Source organism: Cebus imitator, unplaced genomic scaffold (genome assembly GCF_001604975.1).
Source record: "Cebus imitator isolate Cc_AM_T3 unplaced genomic scaffold, Cebus_imitator-1.0 Scaffold567, whole genome shotgun sequence".
In the NCBI taxonomy this organism is placed as follows: Eukaryota; Metazoa; Chordata; class Mammalia; order Primates; family Cebidae; genus Cebus; species Cebus imitator.
Genome location: NW_016107882.1, coordinates 393,923 through 405,187, shown reverse-complemented (window position 1 = coordinate 405,187; position 11,265 = coordinate 393,923). Strand labels below are relative to the sequence as shown.

General features: G+C 58.9%; 1 protein-coding gene across 2 annotated transcripts in view; it reads right to left on the bottom strand.

Annotated features, from left to right (window-relative positions):
• LPCAT1 (lysophosphatidylcholine acyltransferase 1) overlaps positions 1–11,265 on the bottom strand; it is a 69,759-nt gene that overhangs the window by 3,457 nt on the left and 55,037 nt on the right. For both annotated transcript variants that reach the window (XM_017515950.1, XM_037734023.1), the window contains exons 10-13: positions 9,524–9,649; positions 7,961–8,114; positions 6,093–6,191; positions 1,674–1,815 (exon numbers count right to left, since the gene is read on the bottom strand). In XM_017515950.1, the coding sequence (XP_017371439.1) occupies positions 1,674–1,815; positions 6,093–6,191; positions 7,961–8,114; positions 9,524–9,649 (521 nt within the window). The remainder of the gene's footprint in view (positions 1–1,673; positions 1,816–6,092; positions 6,192–7,960; positions 8,115–9,523; positions 9,650–11,265) is intronic.

Below are 11,265 nucleotides of genomic sequence, written 5' to 3'. Positions count from 1 at the left end.
GCCTGCACCGGGGGACCTGGGCAGTGATCTGGCGCTCTGTGGGGGTGCATGTGCCTGCACCGGGGGACCTGGGCAGTGATCTGGCGCTCTGAGGGGTGCCCTCGCCTGCACCGGGGGACCTGGGCAGTGATCTGGGGCTCTGAGGGGGTGCCCTCGCCTGCACTGGGGGACCTGGGCAGTGATCTGGCACTCTGAGGGGGTGCCTGTGTCTGCACCAGGGGACCCAGCAGGTAGGGGGCTGTCCTCACAGAGCCTCTGATTGTACTTCCTGGCCACTCTGAGCCAGGCTCTCGGGTAAGTGCCCTCGGCTCCTCCTGATGGTACCGTGCAGGCTTCTGGCAGGGCTGGAAAGATGGTGCAGGGGCTGGTCATGCCAGGCAGCTCCAGAAACACTCAGAACCCGGGCCAGGGATGGCTATTAGTAGAAAACGCCTGCAGCTGGCCGGTGCTCATTGCAAACATCAGCAGAGCCCAAACCCAAAAAGCAGCGTTGCACACTTTCAATGTTGAAACAAGGGTGCACATGCACACACACACGTGTGCGTCACACAGTAACACACATACAAACACCAGCTAAACACACACGTGCACACACAGCAACTGAACACATTCACACACGGCAACTAAACACACACATGCACACATAGCAACTAAATACATCCAGTGTCTGACCTTTGGAAGCAATAAAAAAACCCGCCCACACAAGATGTGAACAGTGGCCATTTCAGGGACTCCCTTGGTCTTTCTGAACAAACATCTGTTCCTTCCTTTTCTCAGCAGGAACAGACGCCGACTTAGACATGCGCAGGGCGGCCCAGGGAGTGGCCCTGGCTGGTCCCGGCCCCGGCCTCCCTGCTGGACTGAGCTCCAGGTGCCTGGCGTTATGATGGAGTCCTCCTGAGCTCCAGCTGTCCCAGCATTGCACGTCCCCCTCCAGGCCCCCACGCAGATGCTGTGTGCGGCTGTCCTGTGTGCTTGCTTATGTACTCTGAGGCCACAGGTCAGGGACTGCCGGCCACACCCACGCCAGGAGAAGACGTCCGGGAGCCCAGGGCTTCCACCGTGAGGATGCAGACCGGAGCCCCGCAGCCCTCGGAGTCCCCGGCGGACGCTGGTGGCACACTCACACCGCAGTGGGGGGAGGTGCCCGAGCTGGAGTTTGCTGATTTTGCACAGCAGTTTAAAAATATCAACCGCCATTTCCCGGACACCGACAGCTCATGCTCTGGAGACAGGGCCGTGTTACCAGTCACCTCATCAGATGTCCACAGGCAGGTGAGTTTTCCCGGGAGGGGGGGGATGTGAAGCCACACCCTGGCGTGCAATGACAAAGCCCACAGCCAATGGCCTTGAGGGCTGGGTGCGGGCATACCCCACCTCCAGGCACCTGGACCCCGGCCTGAGGTTATGGAAGGCTCAGAGCTTTGGGACTGGGCTTGGAATTTGGTTGTATAGATTGCTAAAACAAATCAGACTGGAAAGCTCCCTATGAGCCCTGCTAGGTCTCTAGAACCTTCCTTCTCAGGGGTTCCTGTGTTGCACAGGGCAGCCTGGCAAATGGAGGCGTGGCGGGGACTCCACTCCCATCCTGGGCTCCCTCAGAGACTCGCCCCACACTCTGCCTGGCCCCCCGCCCCTGGGCCACAAGCGCGACCCCCCTCCTTCCGGCTCACCAAATGTGATCTTCCCCTTCTCGTCCTCGTCAATGGCTCGGAATAGGTCGGTCACGGTGAGCTCTGCCACCCCCAGGGCCGTCTTGAGGATGCAGGACAGGTCGCCTTCGCCAACGCTGCCATCCTCCTGCGCCCCGTACATCTGCAAGGCAAGCTGGGGGTCACCTTGCAGGCTCCTCCCTGCCCACCAGGTCCCACTGTCCGGGGTGCTCTTTAGTCCAGGGATACCCCAGCAGCCCTGCCCCACTTTCTCAGAGCGCTGGGCAAGGTCAGCAGCTGGACCCAGGGGCACTTGAGCTTCAGCGTGGAGCCACATGGCAGACCCTGTGCCGTGGACCCAGCCCTGCCACCAGGTGCCTCGTGGACATGCAGCAGATGCATCTTGGCTGAGGACTCAGATGCTGCCCACCCCACCTGTGACAGCTCAGCAAACCAATCAGCACCTGGGGCTGCCACTGGGAGGCCGCAGAAGGGACCCACCTGGGCCATGGGCAGCACGGGGCAAGCCAGGGCTGCAGTCTCCCCACAGCCTTCCTGCCTGAGTGCAGGCTACAGTGGACATGTTCACAAACATCAGTAACGTTAACAAACTAAGACGGCTAGAAATCCACAGGCCAGATGCAGGAGCAAAAATGAGACGGACCCTGGGAGGGACGGGAGAGCCCCGGGGGGAGTGGGAAGCAGGACCTGCTCGCTCTCCTGAGCCTCACACGTGACGCCTCCTCTCTTCCTGCTCCAACTGTGAAGGCAGCAGCTCTGGCCTGTTCTCTGCAGGGTCCAGGCGTCTGCCGCCCACCCCCCACAACTCCACAGTGCTCCCCTCCCTGGCTTCACAGGGACTCTGTGACCCGGGAATCCCCCAGACCCCTTGCTCAGGGCCCACCCATCCCTCTGCCCCTCTGCCCGTGCGGAAACAGCTCAGCTCCCTGTGGGGTGCAGGGGTCCCCAGCCCTTGCCCCAGCCCTTGAGGCTCGCGCTTGGCCCACAGCTCAGCTCCCTGTGGGGTGCAGGGGTCCCCAGCCCTTGCCCCAGCCCTTGAGGCTCGCGCTTGGCCCACAGCTCAGCTCCCTGTGGGGTGCAGGGGTCCCCAGCCCTTGCCCCAGCCCTTGAGGCTCGCGCTTGGCCCACAGCTCAGCTCCCTGTGGGGTGCAGGGGTCCCCAGCCCTTGCCCCAGCCCTTGAGGCTCGCGCTTGGCCCACAGCTCAGCTCCCTGTGGGGTGCAGGGGTCCCCAGCCCTTGCCCCAGCCCTTGAGGCTCGCGCTTGGCCCACAGCTCAGCTCCCTGTGGGGTGCAGGGGTCCCCAGCCCTTGCCCCAGCCCTTGAGGCTCGCGCCTGGCCCACAGCTCTGCGGTGGTGCTTTCTTCTTGTGTCCCCTCGGCTCCAACCCCTGGGCTCCCTCAGACCCCTCTGTGACCCTCTTGGCGGACAGCCTCTGTCGTTGCCCCCAGTCCTCTACTTGGGGCTGCATCATCCCCCACTGCCCTCTCTCTGCCTGGGGCCCATGGTTCCTGGGGCTCCCAACACACCCTCGACAGGGAGGTCGCCCCGGCTCCGAGCCCCCTAGTCCCCGTCTCCTGCTCCAGCATGCTGTGATCTTGTAGCGTTCACTCCACCCTCCTAGAGTGGGCAGCATGTCAGGGGCGCTGGCCTCTCTTCAGGGAGGGGCTGTGCCTTCACCTCACCTGGTTCCTCCTGGTGGTCAGGGAAGAGACATCAGGGCCTCTGGCCTGCTGCCTGGCAAGGCTGTCCCAGGGATGGCACCTTCTTCCCGGGCTCTGCCTCTACCCTGTGGACAGGGTCTGCTGCAGGCTCTGGAGGCCCCGTCCTCACCCTCGGCCCTCCCTACCCAGCCTCACCCCACAGCGCCTATGCACATGGCCAACCTGTCTTCCCGGGTCTATGTTTCCCTCCTGCTTTTAGATTTCCTGAATCAAACATCTGCCAACCAGATCCACGTTGGTGCTGCTGGAGCCTCAGAACGGGCCAGGCCAAACCCTCAGGGCCACGGGCTCCTGCTCTTTCGCCAACCTGGATCACACAGTCCCCAGGGAGCAGTGCCTCCTGCCTCCCCCCTGGCCTCAAGGCTGCCTTGGAGAGGTGACCTGGCATCTGGGTCCGTTTGGACACAGAACCGCAGACGCGGACTTCCATCCTCAGAGCAGCGTGTAGATGGCTGCACGGGAATCACAGACAGGCGGCACCGAGGCCACCGAGGGCGACGCGGACTGCAGGTTCTCCTGCCACCCTGAGCCGCTGGGATTTCTACCAGGTTGTCCTAAGGTTTTACACAGTGACAAAAATGAAGAAGAACAAAAACAAGGGGCCCCAAGGCGTAGGAAGCACGTCTGGAAAGTCTGGAGCGCGTGCCTCTGGGTCCCAGGTGCTAGCAGTTCTGTGTCCAGTCAGCCTGGGAGGCAGCTTCCTGGGTCTCCTCTATGTCCCAAGAGCAGCACGCGGGTGCAGTGATCATGCTCCTTCAAAAGAGAGTGCTCCATGGAAGCACCTCCTGCTACACGCAGCACCCCCAAATGTGCCAGGGTGCCGGGGCAGCAGCAAAGCACTGTGGCCTTGACTTAGGGAATTATGACACCACAGAAGGTACAGGCTGCCGGCAGGGGCACAAGGAGGCGGCCCGCAAGGTGAGAGGAAGCAGGTAAGCTGGAGAGTGCCAGGGCATCTGCCGTCGGGGCGGAGCTGCTGAGGTGCAGGTGAGGCGGGACCCTGGAGTCCCCACGGGGACGCAGCTACCTCCGCTGGCCTGGGAGCCCGTGAGAGCTGATCATCCATCCTGCCCCTAGGTGGTCCCTGCAGGTCAGCCTGGGCCTCACCTATTGCCTGGTTCACCTGAGAAAGAGACCTCCCAGAAGTACGTACCCCACCCTGAGCAGGGACAGGTGGGCACCATCCTCCCGAGCGGGTGTCAACCCCACCACAGCCAGTTACCCTGCCTGCCTGCAGGTGGGGCCTCTGCAGCAGCAGCCCGGAGGATGCTCGGGCCCCACGGCCCATTGTTTATGATGAGAAACGAGGCAAGTGCCACCCCCTCCGCTGCTGCTGTCATTCTGTTCCAGAGTCTACGTGGTGGCTTTAGCGCAGGGGCTGGTGGGGCCAGCAGAACAGGGTGCGGTGGCTCACGCCTGTAATCCCAGCACTTTGGGAGGCTGAGGTGGGCAGATCACCTGAGGCCAGGAGTTTGAGACCAGCCCGGCCAACATGGTGAAACCCTGTCTCTTCTAAAATTACAAAATTCAGCCGGGTCCTGTGGCACGTGCCTGTAATCCAGCTACCCAGCAGGCTGAGGCACAAGAATCGCTTGAACCCGGAAGGCAGAGGTTGCAGTGAGCTGAGATCGTACCACTGCACTCCAGCCTGGGCGACAGAGTGAGACTCCATCTCAAAAACATTAAAACAAAACAGGGTGTGGCAAAAGCGAGGCCGGCGGGGTCCGTGAGGCCACAGGGCCTGGCCCAGAGCAGGGACCCTAGGACGCAGCCTGCCCAGGCCTAGAGGGGAGGCTGGCTGGGCTTTCTTACACAGGGCTGTCAAATGCTGAGGTCATCCAGTTCATCCTGCCTGGTGTGACCCCCACAAGCCACCTTTGCATGTGGGGACATGGTCCCGTGTTGCTATGGAGAGGGTGTGCTGGGGTCAGAAGTGAGAGAAGGGAGTTCTTAGAGCAGTGAGAGACAAGCAGCTTCCTGACTCACACATCAGGCCCTTGTGAGTCTGGCTAATGTGAGTCACACCCTGTGAGAAGGCCTGGTAAAACTGCCTCTGTATAGGCAAAGCCAGCCCAGCTCCGTCCCAGACGAAATCCATGTTGGTGGTGCTGGAGCCTTAGAATAGGCTAGGCCAAACCCTCAGGGATGCTCGGCCTCCTGCTCTCCAGGCCTGACCCAGACCCCACTCAGCCCCCGGGTGCAGTGACTCCCTCCCCCTACCCCCTGCAGTGAGGTAAGTCCTGAGGGCTTCCCAGGACTCTGCAGCTGGGCTGGCACCCCCGAGTCCCCCAGTGGTCAGTGACTGGGGTCTGACGTGTCACAGCCCCTGGAGTCAGCTGAGGCAGGCAGCTCCTGAGCCATGCTTTCTTCATAGTCCACAGTCCTCGAGGGAGAGAGGACGGGACGTGTGGGCCCATGTTAGATGCCCTGTGGCACCGCCAGCCCCACCCAGGTGCCCCGGGACCCAGGAAGAACCTCAGCCACACCTTTCTGATGAGTTTGAATTGCTAAATCCAGGAAGAAATAAATCTGGGAGTGTTTTGGGCATTTCACAAACAACAGCCAGCAAAAGCTTATGTAAAAAACAGCAGCTGGGCAAACGATCAATTAACTGATACTATAAGGGACTAGAAGAATGAAGAATGGTGCTGACATGACCACACGTGAACAATCAAACCCACGTGAACTCTGCACTCACCTTGAAAGCCAGCTGGATGGTGTCCAGCGTCCGGGCCGGCCGGCAGACGACAGACAGGGCCACCACGCACTCCCGCAGGTCCACTTTGCCGCGGCCGCTCTGTGGGGAGAGACGCTGTCAGCCATTGCTCGGCCTCCGCCTTCGGCACTGGAGACACGCCGGGGTTTCCCATGGGTCCCGGTGTTAATTAAGGGCCAATGCTGCTCTCACTTGGGAAAGGGAACTTTGGAAAGATGTTTGACCAAGTGGGTTCTCCGAGGTCACTGTGCCGTGTACACTTTTTGGGGCCATTACAATGAATCCCAAAGTTCAGCAGGCTGCCACAGGGAGCATGTCAGCAGAGCATGCAGAACATGTTGCCTGCCCCCTGCCGAGACTTGCATTTGAGAAAACGCAGCAGGCACCAAGACTGGCTGTGGGCTCCAGGAAGTGAGTCTGTTCATGGCAACACATCCATCCTTCAGAAAGAAGGTGAAGCTAAACACACAGCCCGGCTGGGCCAGCTGTGGGTGCCAGCCAGCCCCGTGCTGACCATTCTCAGTCATTCCTCACACCCAGAGTCTCCAAGGGACATGCTGACGTAAATGAGCAGGGTGTTGAGAGGCACAGAGGGGGCTGACAGGGTCTGCACTTGTGATGATGATGGGGGCGGTCTGCACGTGGCTACAGGGTGCACCCAGGCTGCAGGAAAGAACCTTGCAGGTCAGAGCGGGAGGAGGTGAGGAGCACCCTGGACGGGGGAGGACTCTCTGGCCAGAGAGCAGGTGAGGAGCACTCAGGGCAGGGGGAGGACTCTGGCCAGAGAGCAGGAGATGAGGAACACCCAGAGACAAAAGAAGGACTCCCTGGTTGAAGAGAGTAAGAGAAGGTGAGGAGCACCCATGACATGGGGAGGATTCTGGCCAGAGAGCAGGAGGTGAGGAGCACTGAGGAGCAGAGGGAGGACTCTTTGGCTAGAGAGCAGGACATGAGGAGCGCCTGGGGCAGAGGGAGGACTCTGGTTAGCAAGCAGGAGGAGGTGAGGAGCACCCAGGGGCAGGAGGACTCCCTGATCAGAGAGCAGGAGGTGATGAGCACCCAGGATAGGAGGAGGGCTCTGGCCAGAGAGCAGGTGAAGAGCACCCAGGGGCAGAGGGAGGATTCTGGTCAGAGCAGTATGCGGTGAGGTGAGGAGCACCCAGGAGCAGAGGGTGGACTCTGACCAGTAGTGGTCTTTGCTTGTGTCAACTACAGGCCACAGGTGCTGGAGGTGAGGGGCACGCAGGTCCCTGAGGCTCTTCTGAAGGAACTGGTAGCTTTCTTTGTGCCATGCCACACCCCTTGCAAGGCATGGGGTACTGGGACTGGGGCTTGGGTACCCGGCAGGTGGAGTTCCCATCAAAGCCAATGACTACAAGTCCCGGCTCTGGGAAGGTCTTGGGTTGAGGGTCCGAGGTCCTGGGTGTGAATGGAGACTATACCTACCTCGTAAGATCATGTGCATTTGAAACTGCAGAAAATAAAAAATTCACTGCAGTGTCGAAGTGACTCGGAATGCTGCCTGCAAAAGCAGTATTCACTATTTCGTGTTTCAGTTCCAACACTGTGGTAAAGCGGCTGAGAGCAGACGCAGCCCGGGCTGTGGCAGGGACACGGGGAGGACTCGCACCTGAGACACTGTTTCCCGCTGCGCGTATTGGAGGGCCCGCGGCTGGGAGGCCCCATCAGTGCGCGCATTCAAAAGCATGGGAGGAAATACCCCAACGCGACAGGGTGGGGCAGCGAGGGGTGGTTTCTCTTCTCTGCTTTCAAACGCGTGTGAAAATCATTATATTAGAACAACGTATACTCCACAAAGCGGGAGGCTTTGCCAAGACCCCGCTCCCCACCTCGTCGAACAGGGAGAACATGTCTTCCAGCAGGTCGGACACGGGCACTTCCAGGAAGGCTGCGAACTCCGAAATGCCGATCGGCTCTCCTCCCTTCACCCTGGCGCTTGCTGAGTATTTGTCCAGATCTTTTTCAAGCTTTTCTGGTTTGAGCCTAGACAAAAATAGAGGGAAAGCTTTCTTTTTTAATAAAATGTCAGTATGCAAACACTAGATTTAGTTATAAGACTCACCACAATATTATTTACACAGGTAGCAGCAAGTCAGTTTTCCAGAAAAGGCCTTCTCATTGGAAGGTGTGAGATGGGTTTTGCCCACGTGTCCAGCCAGGTGCCTGTGCCCCGGACACCCATTCCCCTCCCAGGGCGTGTGAGTGGGAAACCCCGTGGGAGACCCCACAAGTGCCAGGCAAGGGTCTGAAGCCTCAGCCTGTTCCCATATGAATATGGGACTAGGAAAGAATTAAGAGATATAGCTATCTAGTTATTCCCATATACACAACCATATATAAGTCAGTTATTCACATATAATATATATACTCAGTATAACCTTTTGAGTCTACTAGGGATTATCAGGTTATGAAGCATGGAACTGAGGTGACAATGTGAACAAAGTGATCCTACGGCAAGATGCTCTCAGCCCTCTGTCAGGCCCGCGTAAGGGCTGCCGGAGGGCGCCTCAGCTGTGCGGCAGTGCCAGAGCACTGGGAAAGCGCCCGCTGTTTAGCCAGCTAGGGAAGGAGGTGTCCAAGACGTCTGAGACGTCTCCTTCCTCAGGGGAGTTAGGAGAAAACTCTGCCCCTCCAAGCTCTTGCGGTCAAGGCCTGACAGCTGTCAGGGAGACCCGCAGACATCGGGGTGTAACTGTCTCTGTGTGACGCTGTGCTTCAGAGGTCACGTTCCATGTCCACTCTCACGCTGTGCTTCTGCACCTGGTTAATCTTTTTCTTAAAAGATAAGAATCAGTAAAAGTAACATCAATCTTAATGTCCTTGTCCCTTCTTGACAAGTCTGGAAAAAGTGCTGACCCATTATGCTCCTTACCTCATCTCGGCTACTTGAAAGTCCTGTGCCCCCATCCCTAGACATGTGATGTACCTGACCCTACCACTGACCACCATCACCTCACCCCACCTGCCTTGCCCCCTGCTGTGTACTCAATAAAAGTCAGAGCGTGCAGACACTCGGGGCCATGGCCGGACTCCGCGCTTTGGTTGGCAGTGACCCTGTCTCTCTGTGTCTGTGTCTTTTATTTCTACAGTTTCTCATCTCCACACCAGCAGAGAGGGGCTCACAGGACTCTGTAGGGCTGGACCCTATAAGGGCGGGTCTTGCAGGACACAGGGTGGCCTCCTGGGCGCCATCCACACAGACAGCTGATGCCAAGCATTGAGGGATTTAAAGGCACTCTGTAGGCTGAAGCTGAGGTTCGAGAACAGCCAAAGAAAAGCCACAACAAACATCGTCAAGAATTATTTCCGTAGCTCCCTGCCGTGGGAGCCCCGCTAGACCGTGGCAATCGTGGTTCTAGCCAATGGTCAAGGAGGAATCACCAGGCACTTACCCCAGGCCGCGCACCAGCCTGGCGAATTCTAAAAGGCAAGTGTCAGCCGGGAGACGGAGCTGTCCTTCCGCCAGGGCCAGCTGGCAGTCCTCAAAAGTGTAGTCAGTCACGGAGATGCCCAGGGCTCTGCAAGAGAGGGCAGCACGCCCCGTCAGCCCAGCCCTGCGACGGCCAGCTCCCCCCGCCTCCCCTACTCCCCCCAGTAGCCGCAGATGGCCGTGGGCATGGCTGTGCGTCTGCGGCACAGACAGGGAGTGACCTGCTGACCACCTGCCTGTGCCTGAAGGAGGGCTCAGGGTGATGGGAGGGGATGGCAGAAAAAATTACAGCGGTACCCCCTTCACAGGGCACCAGCTCCCACGTGGGCCTCTCCTGAACCAGCCGTGACAACTGAAATCCCTGCACTGGCCGCTGACCACCTGTTGCTTCTGCTCTGAGGCCACCACGGTGTCGACACCATGGAGCCGTCCGTCCAGGAGAATGTGGGCATTTTAGGAGCCGTTTCCTCCCCCTGTGGAGGCTGGACAGAGGTGGCTTTACCACCCGGTAAACCATGCTTTCACTGAGGTTTCAGGGTTTTTATTTTGTAGCCTACACAAAATATTAAGTCATACACTAAAAAAGAAATAAATATGGGTCCAGGCGGAGGCCAAGGTGAAAGTGAATGCTGTGGCTTCAACAGGCTTCCCAGGAACAGGGATTACCCATGGCCGTTAGAGAACTAGGCCCTCTGCACGGAAAAGCCCATCAGGGCTCAGCGGAGCCCTGGACATTCAGAAACAAAATAAACCATCCACGAATAAGGAGAAAAGCAACAGGGAGACCTTTACAAACTGACCTGAAGGAGGAAATGTGCAAAGGTACATCTGACCAACAGACAAGTCCTTTCCAGCTCTGGCCTGCAGGGGTTCCTCATCCAGTGTCAATCCCTGCCCCAGCCTTCTTCCTTCCTGCCGGCACCGAAGGCAATTTGCAGCCACTCCAACAGAACAGTTACCGGCAAGGGAGGAAACAGCTGGAAGTTGATTTTCCTCTTGGAATGAACCTGGGACAAGCCTGGATGAGAGGAATCCCCTGGAAACACAGGCTTGGGCCCCCTCCCCACCTGACCACAAGGTCTGCCTGGCTCTAACCACACATGCAGGCCCCTTTTCTATTTAACTGAGCTGGATGCAGGGGCCAAGGTCAGGCTCCACTTCCCTGGGCCATTCAGGAAAAGCCACTTTCCTCTTTGGGTGGAAGGAGAGGATGGGCATCTGGCCTGCCCTTCTATGGTCCCCACCTGAATGAGCTGCCTCTTGCTCCTGCCTGGAGAAAGGAGGGAGCAGAGGCTTCGGGCAGGAGATGCAGCACTTATGCCTGCAGCCCTCACACAGGGACCTCTTCCCCAAGCCCTGCAGAGACAAGAGGGTTCTCCTGCAAGCAGCCCTGCAGTGGGCTCAGGGTCACTGGGCTCCCACTGCACTAAAGGCACGCCTGCATTTGCTGTCTGCAGGACTCAGGGTCACGGGCTCCCACTGCACTAAAGGCGCACCTGCATTTCCTGTCTGCAGGGCTCAGGGTCACTGGGCTCCCACTGCACTAAAGGCGCACCCGCATCTGCTGTCTGCAGGGCTCAGGGTCACTGGGCTCCCACTGCACTAAAGGCGCACCCGCATCTGCTGTCTGCAGGACTCAGGGTCACTGGGCTCCCACTGCACTAAAGGCGCACCTGCATCTGCTGTCTGCAGGACTCAGGGTCA